Source organism: Aethalodelphis obliquidens, unplaced genomic scaffold (genome assembly GCF_003676395.1).
Source record: "Aethalodelphis obliquidens isolate GAN/ISIS:26980383/991018 unplaced genomic scaffold, ASM367639v1 scaffold19, whole genome shotgun sequence".
NCBI classification, from domain to species: Eukaryota; Metazoa; Chordata; class Mammalia; order Artiodactyla; family Delphinidae; genus Aethalodelphis; species Aethalodelphis obliquidens.
Window position 1 is genome coordinate 6,275,293 of NW_020837963.1, and position 21,170 is coordinate 6,296,462.

The window sequence follows — 21,170 nt, forward strand, 5'->3', positions numbered from 1 at the left end:
GGAAATAATCCAAATGTCCATACAAAAACAAGACCCATATATATGCTGTCTACCAGAGACCCACTTCAAACCTAGGGACACATACAGACTGAAAGTGAGGGGATGGAAAAAGATATTCCATGCAAATGGAAATCAAAAGAAGGCTGGAGTAGCAAGTCTAATATCAGACAAAATAGACTTTAAAACAAAGCCTATTACAAGAGACAAAGAGGGACACTACATAATGATCAAGGGATCAATCCAAGAAGAAGACATAACAATTGTAAACACTTATGCACCCAACATAGAAGCACCTCAATACATAAGGCAAATACTAACAGCCATAAAAGGGGAAATCGACAGTAACACGATCATAGTAGGGGACTTTAACACCCCACTTTCACCAATGGACAGATCATCCAAAATGAAAATAAATAAAAAACACAAGCTTTAAATGATACATTAAACAAGATGCACTTAATTGATATTTATAGGACATTCCATCCAAAAACAACAGAATACACATTCTTCTCAAGTGCTCATGGAACATTCTCCAGTATAGATCATATCTTGGGCCACAAATCAAGCCTTCGTAAATTTAGGAAAATTGAAATTGTATCAAGTATCTTTTCTGACCACAACGCTATGAGACTAGATATCAATTACAGGAAAAACTCTGTAAGAAATACAAACACATGGAGGCTAAACAACACACTACTTAATAACTAAGAGATCACTGAAGAAAGCAAAAAGGAAATCAAAAATACCTAGAAACAAATGACAATGAACACACAACAACCCAAAAGCTATGGGATGCAGCAAAAGCAGTGCTAAGCGGGAAGTTTATAGCTATACAAGCCTACCTTAAGAAATAAGAAACATCTCAAATAAACAACCTAACCTTACACCTAAAACAATTAGAGAAAGAAGAACAAAAAAACCCCAAAGTTAGCAGAAGGAAAGAAATCATAAAGATCAGATCAGAAATAAATGAAAAAGAAATGAAGGAAACGAGAGCAAAGATCAATAAAACTAAAAGCTGGTTCTTTGAGAAGATAAACAAAATTGATAAACCATTAGCCAGACTTATCAAGAAGAAAAGGGAGAAGACTCAAATCAATAGAATTAGAAATGAAAAAGGAGAAGTAACAACTGACATTGCAGAAATACAAAGGATCATGAGAGATTACTACAAGCAACTATATGCCAATAAAATGGACAACCTGGAAGAAATGGACAAATTCTTAGAAATGCACAACCTTCTGAGAATGAACCAGGAAGAAATAGAAAATATGAACAGACAATAACAAGCACTGAAATTGAAACTGTGATTAAAAATCTTCCAACAAACAAAAGCCCAGGACCAGATGGCTTCACAGGCGAATTCTATCAAACATTTAGAGAAGAGCTAACACCTATCCTTCTCAAACTCTTTCAAAATATAGCAGAGGGAGGAACTCTCCCAGACTCATTCTATGAGGCCACCCTCACTCTGATACCAAAACCAGACAAAGATGTCACAAAGAAAGAAAACTACAGACCAATATCACTGATGAACATAGATGCAAAAATCCTCAACAAAATACTAGCAAACAGAATCCAACAGCACATTAAAAGGATCATACACCATGATCAAGTGGGGTTTATCCCAGGAATGCAAGGATTCTTCAGTATATGCAAATCAATCAACGTGATACACCATTTACACAAATTGAAGGAGAAAAACCATATGATCATCTCAATCGATGCAGAGTAAGCTTTTGACAAAATTCAACAACCACTTATGATAAAAACCCTCCAGAAAGTAGGCATAGGGGGAACTTTCCTCAATATAATAAAGGCCATATATAAAAAACACACAGCCAACATTGTCCTCTATGGTGAAAAACTGAAACCATTTCCACGAAGATCAGGAAGAAGACAAGGTTGCCCACTCTCACCACTATTATTCAACATAGTTTTGGAAGTTTTAGCCACAGCAATCAGAGAAGAAAAAGAAATAAAAGGAATCCAAATTGGAAAAGAAGAAGTAAAACTGTCACTGTTTGCAGATCACATGATATTATATAGAGAGAATCCCAAAGATGCTACCAGAAAACTACTAGAGCTAATCAATGAATTTGGGAAAGTAGCAGGATACAAAATTAATGCACAGAAATCTCTTGAATTCCTATACACGATGAAAAATCTGAAAGTGAAATTAAGAAAGCACTCCCATTTACCATTACAACAAAAAGAATAAAATATCTAGGAATAAACCTACCTAAGGAGACAAAAGACCTGTATGCAGAAAATTATAAGACACTGATGAAAAAAATTAAAGATGATACAAACAGGTGGAGAGATATACCATGTTCTTGGATTGGAAGAATCAACATTGTGAAAATGACTCTACTACCCAAAGCAATCTACAGATTCAATGCAATCCCTATCAAACTACCACTGGCATTTTTCACAGAACTAGAACGAAAAATTTCAGAACTTGTATGGAAACACAAAAGACCCCGAATAGCCAAAGCAGTCTTGAGAAAAAAAACGGAGCTGGAGGAATCAGGCTCCCAGACTTCAGACTATACTATAAAGCTACAGTAAACAAGACAGTATGGTTCTGGAACAAAAACAGAAATATAGATCAATGGAACAGGATAGAAAGCCCAGAGATAAACCCACGCACATATGGTAACCTTCTCTTTGATAAAGGAGGCAAGAATATACAGTGGAGAAAAGACAGCCTCTTCAATACATGGTGCTGGGAAAACTGGACAGCAACATGTAGAAGAATGAAATTAGAACACTCCCTAACACTATACACAAAAATAAACTCAAAATGGATTAAAGACCTAAATGTAAGGCCAGACACCATCAAACTCTTAGAATAAAACATAAGAAGAACACTCTATGACATAAATCACAGCAAGATCCTTGTTGACCCACCTCCTAGAGAAATGGAAATAAAAACAAAAATAAACAAATGGGACCTAATGAAACTTCAAAGCTTCTGCACAGCATGGGAAACCATAAATAAGATGAAAAGACAACCCTCAGAATGGGAGATAATATTTGTAAATGAAGCAACTGACAAAGGATTAATCTCCAAAACATACAAGCAGCTCATGCAGCTCAATATCAAAAAAACAAACAACCCAATCCAAAAGTGGGCAGAAGACCTAAATAGACATTTCTCCAAACAAGATATACAGATTGCCAACAAACACATGAAAGAATGCTCAACGTCATTAATCATCAGGAAATGCAAATCAAAACTGCAATGAGATATCATTTCACACTGGTCAGAATGGCCATCATCAAAAAATCTAGAAACAATAAATGCTGGAGAGGGTGTGGAGAAAAGGGAACACTCTTGCACTGTTTGTGGGAATGTAAATGGATACAGCCACTATGGAGAACAGTATGGAGGTTCCTTAAAAAACTAAAAATAGAACTACCATACGACCCAGCAATCCCACTACTGGGCATACACCCTGAGAAAAACATAATTCAAAAAGAGTCATGTACCAAAATGTTCATTGCAGCTCTATTTACAATAGCCAGGACATGGAAGCAACCTAAGTGTCCATCAACAGATGAATGGATAAATAAGATGTGGCACATATATACAATGGAATATTACTCAGCCATAGAAAGGAACAAAACTGAGTTATTTGTAGTGAGATGGATGGACCTAGAGACTGTCATACAGAGTGAAGTAAGTCAGAAAGAGAAAAAAAAGAAAATGGTCAGAAGAACCTCGGGGCGAGACGGGAATAAAGATACAGACCTACTAGAGCATGGACTTGAGGATACGGGGAGGGGGAAGGGTAAGCTGGGACAAAGTGAGAGAGTGGCATGGACATATGTACACTACCAAACATAAAATAGATAGCTAGTGGGAAGCAGCCGCATAGCACAGGGAGACCAGCTCAGTGCTTTGTGACCACCTAGAGGGGTGGGATAGGGATGGTGGGAGGGAGGGAGACACAAGAGGGAAGAGATATGGGGACATATGTATAACTGATTCACTTTGTTATAAAGCAGAAACTGACACACCATTGTAAAGCAATTATACTCTAACAAAGATGTTAAAAAATTTTTAAAAAATCCAAATGCCCATCAACTGATGAATGGGTAAAATAATACGTGGTGTATTCTTATAATAAAATAGTGTTAAGCATTATAAAAGAATAACGTTCTGATGCATGCTACAAGATGGATGAACCTTGAAAATATTATCCTAAGTGTAAGAAACCTGACATAAAAGGCCACATGTTGATCACATGTGTGATTCCATTTAGATGAAATATCCAGAATAGGCCAATTTATAGGAAGATGATAACCATGCATGGGTTCCCAGTGCAAAGGTGACAGGGTGCTCACCCCGCCACGGATACCCCATATTTGCCTCTCCCTTTATCCCCTACGTACGTCCTGGGCCTCTCAGGGGAACACAGGCTGAGACCCCAAGGTGGTCCTGGGTCTGAAGGTCGCTAAGCCCTACTGCAGGGGAAGGGAGACACAAGCATTCCCCACTGGCTCCATGCTGGAGCCAAGACGCCATGAGGACAGAGGCAAATCTAGGCGTCTCGCACTGCCCTCAGACAGTCAAGTGGTTGCGGTTTACCAGGGGCCAACACTTCCCTCTGGGCGACAGCTGCAGGGCAGGATGCATCTAAAAATCACCTGGGAAATCTTGTCGAAGGCAGACTCTGAGTCTGAGGCAGCTCCTGGCTTCTGGGAACGCTTCCACGTGACCCTGATGTGCAGCCGTGGTCAAGAACCCTGTGTCAGACCCTGGTGCCCGGAAATGAGCACAGTGCTCAGGGGAGAAAGGGCCAGAACTAAGGGCAGGAAGAGCCGAGATAAAAAATTATTTTGCTGCAAAATAAGTTCTACATTCTTCTTTCTCGGTAGGATTTTTAAAAGCAAGGCGAGTAACTATGTGTCCCTTTGTCTAATCATGATTAAATAGGAAGGTGAACCAAGCAATTTCTCAAGCCTCCATCCAGTTCTCCAATCCCATGCTACTTAGTCCCTATGGGGCAGGGGGTGAAGCTGGGGAAGGAGTGGAAGTCTTTTCGGAAAGCACCAATGGGTTTTTCTGACGTGACTGTGAGGTAGAGTGAAGAGTTATGGTGAGTTTTTTTCCTAGGATATAAATACTGCATATTCAAGCAGATCCCCTCGCTCCTCGCCCCCACCACACGCTTGTTTTGCTTAAGTGGAATTTGCTTCACAATTCCTCCAGGACACAAAGCTGCTCTGAAGCCCCCCGAGGAGGGAGACAGGTGACTGCACAGGCGTAAGACACCTCCTGGGGGGCGGAGCTGGGAGTCAGGTGCTGGGGGACGAGCTTGTCTTCCTGCACAGCGCATTTATCATGGTGCTTTATGGACGTGATCATGGACATTTTTCTTAGCCACTGTCGCATTTCAACTTGAGTGATACATTTTCATTTTAAATCAGACTCACAGAGGGCCATAGTTCTTAGGGAGGATAAAAACAGACAGGTATACTGAAGCCTGAGACCGGGGTGAGGGAGCGCCAGAGGCCGCGGCTGGCCAGCGACTCTGCCTTCATCCTCTCTGGCTTGGTGGACTGTGTGGGCACTGGCATCTATTAATTTCGGAACAGGGCTAAGAGCTGCACACCCAGGGCATCGGTAGGCTGGATGCAGGGACCTGGCCTGAGATCCCAGCTGAAAAGGGCTGCTTTTGGCTCGGGCTCCTTGGGGAAGAGCCCCCTGGACATTTCATCACAAGTCCCTGCCACCCTGGACCATGCGTTCCCTTTCCCTTTGCCATGTTCTTCCCTGTAAAGTGATACCTGCCCTGTGGCCACAGAAGGAGGAGAAATGTAGGCAAATGTTATGAGTTGTAATCCCCGTAATCAAAGAAGCCATTCAAGTTTCCTTTGGAGACAGCTGTGCAAAGCTACGGCTGCCTGACGAGCTCACGCACGTGGCATCACCTGGCCGCACTGCGTCTCAGCAGCCACGGGAGCTGAAGTCTTTTTGTGATGACCCTCTGGTCCCACGAAGGTCTCCTCGCGTCAGGTCAACAAAACGACTGCTCACCTCTACACTGAGGGAGCGCACGTGACACCTGTGTGTTTCCTTCAGTGGCAAACACCTTGACAGGCACACAGTATCCGTTAAACCTCACTCACTTCACCCCCAGACACAGCAGACACACACCAGGCTTCTGGATGAAGCAGTTAGGTAGCATTTTGTTTTCAACCAGCGAGGTCATTCTACGTGGCTACCAAGGCTGGCAGCTACCGAAAGTCAGGCCACGTGCAGAGCCAGAGACTCCGGGTGTGGCGGTTTGCCCCGCAGCCCTTCCCTCTCACCACTCACCTTCCAAAGAAATGCCACCCGAGGTGCTGTGACTTGGCGGCGGGAAGAAGTTAGGATCCAACTGAAATAATATGGAGGATTCAACTCCGTCTCAACACTAACAAAGGTGGCACAACACTATGGTGCCTCTTTCCAAAAGTTAGTATTTCAAATGGCAGTTTGGGGAGGAAATCCTCTCTTTGACCCTTCAGCAAAATCTGCTACGATAGCAAACAGGAGGAGGATATGGAACACAGTGTTCTGGATCTAATCCCAAACATTTAAATCACAGCATTAAGTAACATCTTCTGTGATACCAGAAAATACCAGGCTTTCTTTCCTTCCCTACAATACCTTTCCATCATCCAACTGTGTTTTGCAATTACAAAAGCAAAAGGTACAGATGCCCTTGTAATTATCTGCTGGGAATAAGTCTGAAACAATTAGGGAGGAAGGGAAAGACACCCATCAGCTGCCCTGTAAGAGGCCAGCAAGTCTGTGGGCGTCTCCACTTCACTGGCAACTCTGTCTGCAGCCAGGTGGAATGAACAGCAGAAGTGGTTCTCCACATGAATCGAAAGACTCGGAGGGAATGCATTCTCTTGGCTGCCAAGGAAGGGGCTGTCTGGATGAGGCGAAAAGCACCCCTGGCACACTAAGACTGGAGGACTGAGCAGGGGGAACGGGCACTGAGCTGATCTCCCCCATCACTGGACAGGAAGAGCAACCTACCACCCCTTCCAGACCTGGACCACACGCCGCGCCCTGACTGGCCGTAACCTCCCGCTGCCTCCGCATCAATCCGAATACTCCTCACCCTTCAAGGTCCAGCTCACGTCTTACCTCCTCCATGAAGACATGTTTCCTCCTAAACTTGCACCTACAACAGTCAGTTGTTCTCTAACTGCTTTAGGCGTGTAGCACTCACTCCTCCTAGACTGTGAGCTCCTGGTGGGCAGAGGCCATGCCTTACATCCTGAATCCCCTCAGAGCAATCGGCATGGAGCTAGATGCTCGATACGGGATGAGACATGCTGTGGAAGGACAGATTAACAGGAGAAAGGGATACCATGAAGGCAAGAAAACCTTCTCATGCTACAAAAACTCACGGGAGACCACAGGAGTAAAACGCTCTCCCCTTCCTCTTCCACCTCCAAAACAGATGGTTTTGCACTGTGTCAGCAAAACCAGTGGGTGGCACACGCTGTCACTCCGATTGCTTTCACAGTGAGGCTGCGAGGAAGCTCCATGGGTGGATCAGAGGTGACAGAGATGAGCAGGGGCCTCTGCCTGAAGCATGGTCTACAGTTCAGCATGTCAGACTCAAAGACTTCTAGCCTTTCCTTGACGTTCTCCAAGAAAAGAGGGTCATGCCCACTGCAAGTCATTTGTCCTACTATTAAACAATTCATTCTGTTAGAAAGCTCTTGGCGAAACAGGGGGCTCCTTGTATACTGAGACGGGTCCCCAAGCTTCCATCTACCTTAGAATATCTCATTTTCAGAGGGTCCCAATGTTCACGCCTCCCATTGGACAGGCCCAGCATTAGCACCCATTATATGTTACACAAAAAGATGAGCGCCTGGGTTTCTCTGCTTACCTCCAGACCTCTGCACTGTACAGCACAGGTATGCTTGTGAGGACCCGTGATCCCTAAGTTTCCTGCACAGGGACCCTCAACAGTTTAACATGGGACATCTCAGCTCTACTCTGTTTTGACGTACTTTAGACAATTCTTAGACTGACCTTTTCAATTGCTTGGAGAGTTCTGAAAACTCCAGAATGCTCTTTTGAGGCGACCAGGTACATCAGGATTTCACAAAAACAAAGCTAGAAATGTCTGATATAGACATATCCTACCCTGATAATTACCCCAGAAGGATGCAGCTTCTCGCTCATATCTGGATGAGGAATAAATATGTTATTAAATGCTTATGTGCCTGGCACTGTGCTGAGGACTTCAGATGCATTACCTCATTTATCACAACAGTCCATGAAGTAAGTATGACCATTCTACTAAATAATGAGGGAACCCAGGCTCAGAGAGATTAATTTACTCGCCTGTGGTCACCCAGCCTAGGAGTCTGGGAGCTGACACTGAAATCTAGGCCTGACTCTGAAGCCCAAGGCCCAACCACCAGGTTCTGATGGCTCCAGTCCAGGCCGCGCTTCTGCAGTCTGGTCTTTTATTTACAAGCTGGAGAGGGCAGGGAGCAGCTCCACACCAGGCCTCCAGCCTGGGCCCAGCCCACAGGACCCCACCTGCCCCCTCACTCCTCCGAGACACCTGTTTGGAAGAAGAGTGAAGAAACGCTTCACTGACGTAAGCAGTTAAGATGTTTGCCAACCACCACCCGGCAGAGCAGGGCAGGGTGATTCTAGTCCAGCCCGAGCACAGCCAGCTGGTGACCCTGGGCAGCTCACTTCCTTCTCGGGGCCTCCCTGGTGAAGGTGCATGTTAAATCAGGAAGCACCCACACCTACACGTACAGCTAAAGTGAGCTCAGGCCACAACACACTTTCTACCGCAAACTGCCACCTTCTATTTTCCATCTGAAGTTATTTCGTTAAACAAACAAGATGTTGGCCACGCCCATTAAATTGCTTTCCTGACCCCCTAGTGGGTTGCGATGCAGTTTTGAGAGACACTGGACTCAAGATGGGGGATTAAAGAAACCTTTCCGGGAGCCCAGCAGATAGAAGAGCCAGGAGCCGGAGTGGGGCCCGGCTGCCAGTAGAACACGGTTTGAAAACCAGTGGCTCGACAGCTCCCTAGCGTCCTTGTCAAGTTCTTAAGTGGAACAAACTATGCCTGGTCTGAACCCTGTGCTTGGACCATCACTGAAAGGCCATCCAATCAGCCAGGCTACAATACTTGAACTCAAGATTGAGCCACTGTGCCCGCAGCCTGAGCCCCTTCCACTCAATCAAAAGGCTGATGTGGACGCTGCAGGGCAGGAAGAAGGAGCACAGAGCCTTCACCTAAGAAGGGCAAGCGCGGCCCACCTCATTAATCGTGGCGTTGTCAGCCAGATGTGTTCAGACCCCAAGGTCCAAAAATGAGATGGAGCCCCAGGACACTCCTTGTCTGTTTTCTAAGAAGAGAGATGTGGGTGAAAGACAGTAAGAGCAGCCTTCTACCTCCAGCTGGAGCAGATCACTCTGAGCAATGCTGGAACCTGCTGGGTTTTGAGAAGCTGCATGGGTGCTGCAGATTAGTGACAGTTCTTTGCACCTTCCAGGTCAAATACAAATTCCTAATTCCATCAGCAACTTCCTTCCCAGGTGCAACATCTGGGAGCCGTTGGTGGTTAAGTTGTTTCTGGGTAACTGACCACTGCATATGGATGTCTCCTCAGCTGCAGTGGGAAAGTGCCAGGTGGAGATGGCAGGAGGGGGGCTGGGCTGCCTCTCCTCCTCCCCATTTCTGGCTCCTTCCTCCTTCTGACACTTAGAGGACCTTCTTCAGACAGGTGGGTCCCTGTGGGAAATACCACAGGCTCTGGGTTGCTACAGTGCCCTGTTCAGCTCCAGTTCCTGGCAGAAGATGTTTGGCTTACGTGATTTCACGGGGGCTAGTTGGGCGCTATCTGCACCCCGCCCCTATTTCAGGCCAGTGTCCAGCAGAGGGGATCCACGGTCTTGGCACAGCTTAACAGACACTGGGGTGGCCCAACGGCCTATCCACAATGCAAATCAGATCGTGATAGCGGTCTTTTAGCTCAAAGAAATGACATTTTCCGTCATATATCTGATTCTATATTAAAAGGTAAAGGGGTCCATTGACAGATGAATAGATAAACAAAATGTGGTCTCTACATATAAGGGAATATTATTCAGCCTTAGAAAAGGAAGTGCTGACACATGCTACAACATGGATGAATTTTAAAGACATTATGAGAAGTGAAATAGGCCACGCACTAAAAGACAAGTACTGCATGATTCCACTTACACGAATCATCAGTGTAGAGTCATCAAAATCACAGAGACAGAAAGTAGCATGCTGGCTGCCAACGGAGGCAATGGTGAGTAGTGCTTAATGGGTACAGTTTCAGTTTTGCAAGATGAAAGAGTTCTGTGGATGAACCGTGGTGATGCTTGGACTTAGTACCACTGAACTGTACACTTAAAAATGATCAAGATGGTAAATGTTAGTGTATTTTGCCACAATAAAGAACAAACAAGCAAAAGGTAAAGAGGACAAGGTAGGACTTGGGCACAGGAGAAATCCCCTTGGCAACTCCAGCCAGCCTGACACCCAGACCAATGCCAAGTTGAAATCTGAAAAGCTGTCCAGGAGGATGTTACTGTTGACACCCATATTTCTCAGCCCAAACTGAAATTCTTTTGTCTGTCAGCGCCCTGCTTGAGCCCTCAGTGTTGGGGAACATTTCTGGAGGCTCTGTCTTGGGGGACAGCACATAAGAGGGTTCCCTGGGGAGCCAGGCTCCAGGGGCCGCGGTACCTGGACGGGTAGCCAGCCGCGCTGATCCGAATGGTCTCCAACACCCCGCACGCTCGGAGCTGCTGCACTGCTCTCTTCGGGTCAAAGCTGAAAAACACAAGACAAGCAGTGAGTGCCACACGGCAAAGGAGTGGAACAGGGGAGGGGGAGAGCCCACCCCCTCCTGCACAGGCACCCTGGAGCTCAAGGTCAGGGGCCAAGCACAGACTAAAGAACAGTGACTGGCAGCACACGAGCCATCTCAGCATCTTCAGTTCTGTGCATTCTTATTCGCACCTGGGATACTCCTCTTCTCTGCCCGCCGCATTCTGTCCACCCACCAAGGCTCATTCCTGCTTCCTCTGCAGAGCCTTCCCTCATTATTTCCATACACAGGGGCATCTGTCTTAATTCAACGGCCAAATCATATACACTCGGCACCACAAGCATTATTTGGCTCCAGAGTTAAAAGGGGGAGTGTCTCAGGCCACGCAGACCTGGGTTTCAATCATGACGTGATCACTTATAGCTGCATGTGTGATTTGGGGCAAGTAACATAAACTTGCATGGCACTATCTTCATCTGTCAAGTGGGGATCATAGAAGTATCCCTTTTAGAGGGTTAGTGTGAAGACGAAATGTAATGGCCCATGAGAGCAGTGAGAACAGCGCCTGGCAGAACATAAGGGCACACGTATTGTTAGCTACTATCATGATAGCTGCCCAGTTAAGAATCATATAGATGAAGAACTTTATCTTCCTGTCTTTAGAGATATGAGCCATGACTTCAACAACTCACCCACCCTAAAATGCTACATCTAGCACTGAACACCCAGTTTTTATTCTGGGTATATGTGTATGTGTATGTCTGGGTATACGTGTATGTCCTACACATATACTGAGCGGGACACTGGAATAAAAAGTCAGACGTGGTCTGGATTTTCTAAGAGCATCCACACTTGAAGAGGAGAGAAGTGTACAGAAGAAGTAAACCACACGGCAGTATGTGATAAAGGTGGTAAACATGCTGAAAGAAACTGGAGGGAAAGATGTTGAGGTTGGCTGGGGTAATCAGGGAGTCTTCGTGGAGAAAGAATTAAGCTGAACTAGAATTAATCATTTATATTTGGGATGAGGAATAAGTGTTTCCATTTCTTTCTGGCTGTTCTGAAGCCTGGCTACAAGCCGAGGGCCTCTTGCTCCTTGCACTCTGGGAGGAGGGAGGGCAGGGGTGAGGCCCCCCCAGACTCAGTCCGGGATCCTGCGGATTGTACTGGCCTCAGCGCACGCCTGGCCGGGCAGTCGGGCAGCCTACTTGCCCTGTTGGGTAAATGCAGATGGCAGCTTCCTTACTCCTAGGACCCGGGAGGGCTCAGCAGGCAACCTCTCACCACATTTGTCTGCCACGCTCCCGGACAGCCCCAGATGCTCTTCTCCCAGCAGCTGGACCCACTCAGGATTCTGGAATTCTGCAGGAAGGACCTGGCCTGGGGTTGACTGCCCTCGATTCACATCTCTCCATGGGACACACCCTCTCTGTCCTCCCATCTCTACGACCTGCTCGGCCCCTGGTCACGTTGCTCTCTTATGCTGAGTTGCACGTAGGCCAGGGGCCCAGGAGTCCACTGAGGCAGATGGTGCCCTGCAGTGGCCTGGGCTCAGCGGGCACTTGGTGGTGGGGAAACAGCAGGCATTTTCCAAGTGACTGAAGACTGCGAGCTGACCTTCCCCGGGCACTCTCTTGGTTGCAATGCGCAGGGCTCAGCGTCCCAGGAGACGCCCTCGTCCTCCTCCAGGCCTCGGCTCACTCTGACTTCCTCCCGCCTCCCCCTGCCTGCCCCAGTCCTCCCCTCTTTGGACACCCAGCTTATCCATACAGTCTTCCTGATGACTCCAGCCCCAGGGTGCACATGGCACTTTGAGTGTGTAAGGCACAACTAAGCGCTGAACTCTGCAGAGTCCTGAACACCAACAGTTACTTCAGAGGAGTTAATTTCATCTTTTTTAGGCAGAGAAGAAGCTCCTTAGTGGAAGGGTCTTACAGGACGAAAGGAAACACTCGTGCCAAGACTAGACCGTAGGCTGAACCTCTTACTATGCCACCTACTTTGTAATTTTGCTGAGGCCGCCCCAGGATTCGGCTCAGTTCTGGGATCCGAGGAGGACCTTCATACGGGTGGTGGTGATCAGTTTCATAAGAAGCTGTACGTCCGAGGGACATAAAGGCTGCCTGTGACCTCGAGAAATCCAAGGCGGCCTTTGGGAGGCAGGCTCTGCCGTTTACAGGTTCTGCTCCTCTCGCCTCTCAAGTGGTCAGCTGGGCCCTGAGTCAGGAACGCAACGTGGACGTGCTTGTCCTTGGGAAAGGTTTTCTGCTCACAGCAGCCTCTCCCTCGAGGCACCCTGCAGCCGGGATCTCAACTGGCCATCGGCTTCTTCCCTTTGCTTGGCACAACTACGGGGTCAAGTTCAACCTGCTGCACATGGTGGGGATGGGCAGCATGCTTGGCGAGCATCTGTGACCTCTAGTCCTTTGTGAGCTGTGGGTCTAGCTGGGGTCCCTACTTCCTCCAGGACCTCCTGCTGCTTCCTGGGTGGAAAAATGAGCTAACTGTCACTGAGAGGCCCTTCCCTCCTTCAAAGGACTATTACTCTTCCCCAGCACCCCCATCTCCTCCTGCTCTGGACCCCGGTATCATGTCTGTGAAAACTGGGCATGCCAGCTCTGGGCCAGGTCCTGTCTGATGGCTGGGGAGCGGCTTGGGAACGTGACCCCCGCTCCCACGCAGTGCTGTGGAAGCTCTTTGGGGCAAACGTCTTCTCTTGGGGCCCACAACCGAGTTGGTCCCATGAAAGCATGCGGCAAATAATTTTTGAACTCAGCTTTAACATTCTTCCCTGCTTCTTGATGACCTCAGCAAAATCCCGTCCTTCTTCACACATCCTCTTCCCCGTGGTGGGGGAAACGAGCAAGGCTGAAGGGGAACTTGGACTGGCCTTAGCTCTGCCACCAGCAGCTAATGTCACCTTGTGCAAAACACTCTCTCTGGACCTCGTCTTCCTCACTCATTCAATGAGAGCTGAGAATATCTGCCCAACTCTAATCTACTGGTTGTTGTAATGATCGAGTGACGTAAAAGAGAGGAAGCTCTTAGAAAAAACCCGAGAAGACAGTATAACAAGAAGATACTGCCATGCCCCTCCCCTGTCCACACCCCCCAGGGGACACGTAAAGCCTGCCAGCCTTCTGTACCTTAATCTTATCTCCCTGAGAGTAAAGAAAACTCACTGCTAAACTCTCTCAGTCTGCCTCCCTGCATTAGTTACCAGTAACTGGGAGTGAAGACCAGCCCTTCCACCTATTAAATTTGGGAGGGCCACAGTGCAGACAAGCAACACCTAAGTCTGGACTGAAAAATTACCAAAGATATGTAGGGGACCAACTGCTGAAATGCAGGGTTATACTCTCCTCTCTCAATAAACTGTGCAGGTTCAGCAGAGCCAGAAGCTTGCTGGACGCAGAGTGAGACCTCCTCCCGTGGCGCCGCCTGGCTGATTTCCGCACAGGCTGCCTGGGGCTCTGCAGTGCTGTGCACGCAACACGCAGGACTCCGAGGTGCTCAGGACCGCCCGCTTCTAAGATCAGTGGACTGGCCTTCAGGAAACCTGGCCAGTTCCTCCGACGAGCCACCCCAGATGATCACACACACCCTAGGCCACCTCCTTCCTGGACACTTCATGCCCTCTCGCCTCTGTGCTGCTGTGGCTTCTACAGACCCACTGACAGTCACTCCTTCCACGTGGTCAACAGTTATTTGTGGCTGGCAACTCCTTAAGGATGAAGGCTACGTCTTATTCACTGTCATTCCACCTGTCCTAGCCCAGTGCTCAGGACGGATGGTTTCTGAATACAGGAAGAGGTAGAGAGAAAGACTTTTATAAAAGAGAGGCAACAAAGCATTCAGTGCAGGACAGCGGCTCTCCACTGGGGGAATTCTGCCCTCCAAGGAACGTGTGGCGATGCTTTAAAACATTTTTAGTTGTCACGATAGTAGGGATGTTCCCATCTAGTGGGCAGAGGCCAGGGAAGCTGCTAAGCTTCTTCCAGCGCACAGGACACCCCACAGCAAAGAATTCCCTCGGCCAAAATGCCAAGAGTGCTGAGGTTGAGAAAGCCTAGTTTTAGGGGATGGGAGAAGGGATATAGCACTTTCCTTCCAGAATATCAACAACATCATATATATATATATATATATATATATATATATATATATATATATATTTATTTTGCGGTACGCGGGCCTCTCACTGTTGTGGCCTTTCCCGTTGCAGAGCACAGGCTCCAGACGCGAAGGCTCAGCGGCCATGGCTCACGGGCCCAGCCGCTCCGCGACACGTGGGATCCTCCCAGACCGGGGCATGAACCCGTGTCCCCTGCATCGGCAGGCGGACCCTCAACCACTGCGCCACCAGGGAAGCCCAACATCATATATTTTAACGGCATACATTTTTATGCGTGTCACAAATAATCCCCATTACCTCCTTGAATTCTTCCAACAGGATAATTATTTCTTTAACCACAATGAACAGGTGAGGAAATGAGACTAAGAGGTAAAGGACTAGTTCAGGATTCGCCAAATAATTGGTAGCAGAGAATCCAGGCTTTCTGACTTGGTTCTGTATTTCCCCCCATTTTCTTTATTGGGAGGAAGATTTTGGTCCCGAAGGAAAAGGAGGGCCTTAGAAAAATGGGATATTAGAACTAGAAAGTCCCTTTGAAAGTCCCCAGCGTCTTCTCTCACTTGGGAGGGGAGACCCAGCATGAGAACTCGGCACATGGCGGGCGTCCAGTCTGACGAATGAACTGCCCAAGGTCGCGCTGGCTGGGGGGCAGAGCTGGTGCCAGCCCTGGACTCTCCTCTCCCGGGCCCAGCACTCCGCTCCTGCCCTTCACACATAATCTAAGTCTTCCGCACATGCTGTGTTTCTAACAGGCTCTTTTCTTCTGGAGGCAGCTGGTAAACAGATGCCACACGGCGGGGGGAATTCCTAAGCCTGTCTCGGAAACTTGGAGGAAGGGAGAAGCATGAACCGTCAGCACGCTTCAAAGAAGGCTGATTTGAGGCTGTCTTCCTAACCTTTCTCAGCACAAGGTTCCTGTGAGTGGAATTCAAGCTTTATTAACTGATACAAATTGCAGAAGGCAGTTCAGATATTCATTATGAGAGTCAGAGTTGCCAAAATAAATTATTTCACAGAAAGAAATTACGCCAGGACCAAAAAGAAATCAGAAAGATGGGAGGCAAGTGCTTGAAAAATTAAAAAATATCCCTTCTCCGGCCAGAGGGAATAGCACATGTGGAGGCTCAGGGTAAAAGAAGAAGAGGCTGCAGAGGTGAGTGAGAGACCATTCTAAAGGCGCAGGGCAGTATTCCAGGCAAGAGATGAAGAGAGTCTGAAACAAGGCCGAAGTGGAAGGGAGAGACGAGGGAGACCAGTGTGAGAAATTTTCAAGTGACTCCGTGGGACTTTGACAATGACTGGATCCTGGGGAGTAAGGGAGAGGGAAGAATCAAGGGTCATGCTGTCCAGTATGGTAGCCACTAGCCACTTGTAAGTAACTAAAATGAAATTAAGAATTCACTTTCTCAGTCACACCAGCCACATTGCAAGAACTCAATGGTCACATGTGACTAGCGGCTACCATGTTGGTCAAGGCAGATTATAGAAGAGTTCCATCATCACAGAAAGTTCTACTGGACAGCACCGGTCCAGAGAGACCTCAGGTTTCTGGTTTGGAAGAACGAAGTTTGGCGGGTGGATGAGATGTCAGGAAATCATTATGCCATTTACTACAACAGAGACCAAGTAAACAGGAAACATTCAAGGGGGAAAGGATGAGTTTGGTGTCACACACGCTGAATGTGAGGGGGCCAAGGAAGCTGCAGCAGGCCTGCAGAAAGGCTGGCTGGAACCTGGCACAACCCAGAAATGACAAAGGTACTGAAGAGTCACTGCTCCCCAGATTTGGGTGAAGTCAACCATGGGAGTGGTGTCAGAAATGGAAGAAAATTTTTAAGGTAGGAGTAGTGGCAGCATTTGGGTTAGAGTGAGGGGAAGGTGAGCAAGTGTGGGTAACTCCGGAAGCCCAGCAGGAGAGGGGATGTGAGAAATGGGACCATCTGCATCGACACACTGCTTGAGGTTATGCTTCCTCCATCAAGAAGCCTTCCCTGACCACTCCGGACATGCTCCGGTCTCTGAACTGAGCAGTCACTGTGAGACGCACTATGTCTACATTTAACGGCACACTTCTAAGTGGTTCTCGGATTCGTGGGCACATTTGACACCACTGTAAGCAACAGGGGATCAGGGAACTGGATCTTCTCATCCCCCTGAATCCTCCGGACAGCAGACAGGTGTAACCTGTATTCGGCATATAAACCATTGGGGAGTGCAGGATCAGCTACTCATCCTGCTGAAGACTGCAGACCTCTGAGGGGCTGTGCCTGCCCCTGAACTTGTAAGGCCACACGAAGAGGCCGGCACTCACCGGAAGGGGAGCTTCTCGTCGTTGGGCTTGATGCAGCGGACGTAGTGCGGCGTTGTGGTGTTCAGGGTCTCCATGAGTAGGTGCAGGGAGGTGCGGAACTGGGGAGACAAAGATCAGTGACTGGTGATTTATTTGTCTTCAGCTTTGTGGCTGAATAAGGAACAAAAAGGAGCACACACAGACTGGTGGTAGTATCTGTCAATACTCTTATTGTTTAGATCATTCCTGCTTAACCCAGGACAGGGGGACACCCAGGGACCTGGTGTCAGACTCCAGCTCTGACAGCTGCCTGGCTGCATGACCAAAACCAAGGCCCTCCCACATCCCCGGCACCAGGGCTCCTCAAAGCAACGTGGGGAGAGACCGCCCGGATGCGTCTCATTCAGTGCCCCGATCAGATGAGATAAGGTGAGCAAGTGCTAAGAGCGTGAGAGGGACCATCGCTGTGAATGGAGGCCCGTGAGTCCTAAACGTGAGGCCCTGGAGCCCTGACACGTGATGCCCGGGCATCCCGGGAATTGCTGCCTTACAGAAAATGCTCAGAGCCGGAAATCCATCGAAGTATTAAGGTCAGTGGCTGCCAGGGGCTCAGCAGGCACTCTCTTCTCTTGGGAGACACACTGGACATAACATCCCACAGCAAACCCACGGCAGGAGCTGTTTCTCTACACGTGCCAGGGCCCACAGCTCCCGCCATGAGGCCTGGGGCTGACCTGGTGGCCCACGGTTTTCTTGTGCTCCTTGTTGGAGGCTTTCAGGGGGGGTCTGGCAGAGCGAACGCTGATCTTTGAAGATGTGGCGGCAGCAGGAGCAGAGTCTTTGCCATCGTGGAACAAGTCAGCCACCAGGGGGAGCTAGAAACAAACACAGAGAACGAGTTCTTGGACTTTATGCTGCTTACACTCTTTCCAAGTAGCTTTCCAATACACGCCTGAGAGAACTGGAAACACACGTCCACATTATTCCTAATAGCGTTACACATGTACAGCATTATTCCTAATGCCCACAAAGCAGGGACAACCCAAATGCCCATCAACTGATGGACAGATGAGCAAAATATGGTGAATACACGCGATGCAATATTACTCAACAAAAAACATAAAGGAATGAAGTCCTCATACATGCCACAACCTGCGTGAACCCTGGAAACACTCCAAGTGAAAGAAGCCGGACAGAGAGGACCACACAGTGTGTGATTCCGTTTACAGGAAATGTCCAGGGGACAGAAGGTCGTATACGGTTTGCCAGGGGCGAGGGGAGGAGCAAAGTGAAATGCCTGCTGATGGGGACAGAGTTTCTTTTCGGAGTGATGAAAATATTCTGGAATTCAGCATGGCGATAGTTGTACAACTTGGTGAATATACTAAAACCACTGAATTACACAATTTAAAAGGGTGAACTTTGGGTACAAGAATTATATCTCAATTTAAAGAAAGGAAAAATGTAATTTTCCCAGACAATCTCACTTAACCTTTACCTACAAAGATGGGCAAAACTTCTTTCCCTTCTGGTGTGGTAGAAGGTAGCTATGTTCTAAGAAAACTGTTTAAATTTTTCCATACTTATTATTACTGGGTCTTGTAAAGTTATTTAACTTCCTTAAGCCTTATTTTCTTCATCAGTAAAATAGGGATAAGAATGTACCCATTATGTGGAGTTGTTATGAGACTAAATAAGAATACCTCTCTGTTAATGCACTGTGTGTACCAGGGTGAAGATCAGACCATGCATGAGGGACAGAGAGTCCCAGCCCTCCCCCATCCCCTACAAAACTAGTCCTGCCAGCATCCCTTGGGGAAGTGGATGCTGGGGATAGAATCAAGTGTTGCAAGGCCACTACCACATGCCTGCATGTGGGGAGGGAACAAAAGGAGCCCCAGGCCCCACTCTCCAGCCCTGAGCCACTCCCAATCCCAACAGAAGAGAGGCTCAAATGCTTGTGCCTCCGTGTCCAGGCTCCGGTCCGTCACATCCCCTGCACCTTTCTTCCCACAGCCCCCATAACGATGCTGTCTCCCATCTCCTCCCGCCAATTCTGAATGCCCTGAGTCTGTCTTCCGGGGGCTCTGCAATCGGATCCCACTCACCCCCTCTCAGATAATACCTTTTTTCTTTAAATTAATTTTTATTGGCGTGTAGTTGCTTTACAATGCTGTGTTAGTTCCTGCTGTGCAGCAAAGCGAATCAGTTATACGCATACATGTATCCACTCTTTTTTAGATTTCCTTCCCACTTAGGTCACCGCAGAGCAGTGAGTACAGCTCCCTGTGCTATACAGTAGGTTCTCATTAGTTACCTATTTTATACATAGTAGTGTATATGCGTCAATCCCAATCTCCCAGTTCATCCCACCCCTGCTTCCCCCCTTGGTAACTGTAAGTTTGTTCTCTATATCTGTGTCTCTATTTTGGCTTTGCAAATAAGTTCATCTCTACCATTTTTCTAGATTCACATATAAGCGATATTATATGCCATTTGTTTTCCTCTTTCTGACTTCCTTCACCCTGTATGACAGTCTCTAGATGAAGCTGATCACTTTACTGTCACATAAACCAACATGCTTGTTATTCCCACCTTTGCTCACCATTATTCTTATCTGAAACACCCACCCCCTTCTCCTACCTGCTCTCGTCCCGAGAGCCCCATCTCTCAGGGTCTGGCCCTGCCTCCTCCACGACCCTTTCCCAGATCACTTCATCCACTCATTTCTGCCTCTCCCAGGCTCAGCCTGTGCCACCTGGGTACCACCCGAGTCTGTGCCACCTGGGTACCACCCGAGTCTGTGCCGGACCCTGAGCCCTAGGCTTGCTGAACCTACAGCCTCCTAGCCTTCCCCATTGATGGAGGATGAGAGCTGAAGAGAAGACTAAAGGAGAAAATCCACGTGAGTACAGAGAAGAGTGCCCGGCGTAGAATAAGCACTCATACATGATCTAGTTTTATTATTTTTATTGGGGGTATATATATATATATATATATATATATATATATATATATATATAATCTGTCTACATTGTGAAAGTACAGATGCCTGAGAAAGTTATATTTCTGAGCTGAAGAGGAAACAGAATCATAGAATTGAAATCTGGAAGAACCATAAAGATCAACCCTCAACTTCCTGTGGCAGGTGAGGAAAGAGCAGCTCTGGGAGGAGGGACCTACCAGACCCTGCTTCAACCCCCAGTCGCCCCACAGCAACCACGGCGGGCGGCATCAGCTCGACCAGGGCTGTTGGTTAATGGATGAGCCAGGGCTGGAAGCACTGACCTGGGCCTCCTCTCTGAAGACCTCTTCCCTGAGATTCAGCAGGTCCACATTCCTCCGACTTTCTGCCTACTTTTCCCAATGTGTTCTTTCCCAGCACCTTTCGCTGGTCCATCTTCTGCACTTCTCTCCTTTGAGTTGCTGATCCCCAAAACTGCATCCTCACCACTTAATTTTTCTAACACTCATTCCCTGGACTGTATCCTTCATGCCCATGGCTTCAACTATCACCTTCAAGCCCGTCTCTCCATCTTGATTTTCTTCCACTACCACGGTCCATAGTTCCAACCATCTGCTGAATATCCTGCTTCTCCTCCCTCTGGGTGTTCCACTGGAAACTCCAAATTCAACATGGCCCAAACCACCACCACTGCTGTCTTCCCAGATTTAGGTTAGAGATCCTGCCATCACCCTACTTCTCATCCCCATCAATCACCAAGTTCTGTCCATGGTTAAGTCTCAGCAGTCCTTTCTCGATCAACCAGAACATCGCTGCCCTGGTTCAGGTCTACCTGAGCTCTCTCCTGGGTCACTATAGTCACCTACAAAACTCGAGTGCCCTACCTCCAGGCATACGTTCATACAAACACATTCTACCCC

At 47.7% G+C, this 21,170-nt stretch overlaps 1 protein-coding gene across 4 annotated transcripts in view; it reads right to left on the bottom strand.

Moving 5' to 3' along the window:
* The window catches only part of MYO5B (myosin VB), a 385,273-nt gene that overhangs the window by 72,249 nt on the left and 291,854 nt on the right, over positions 1–21,170 (bottom strand). For all 4 annotated transcript variants that reach the window (XM_027118483.1, XM_027118480.1, XM_027118481.1 and 1 more), the window contains 3 exons: positions 18,020–18,160; positions 17,307–17,404; positions 10,776–10,862 (listed from right to left, as the gene is read on the bottom strand). In XM_027118483.1, coding sequence (XP_026974284.1) covers positions 10,776–10,862; positions 17,307–17,404; positions 18,020–18,160 — 326 coding nt within the window. The remainder of the gene's footprint in view (positions 1–10,775; positions 10,863–17,306; positions 17,405–18,019; positions 18,161–21,170) is intronic.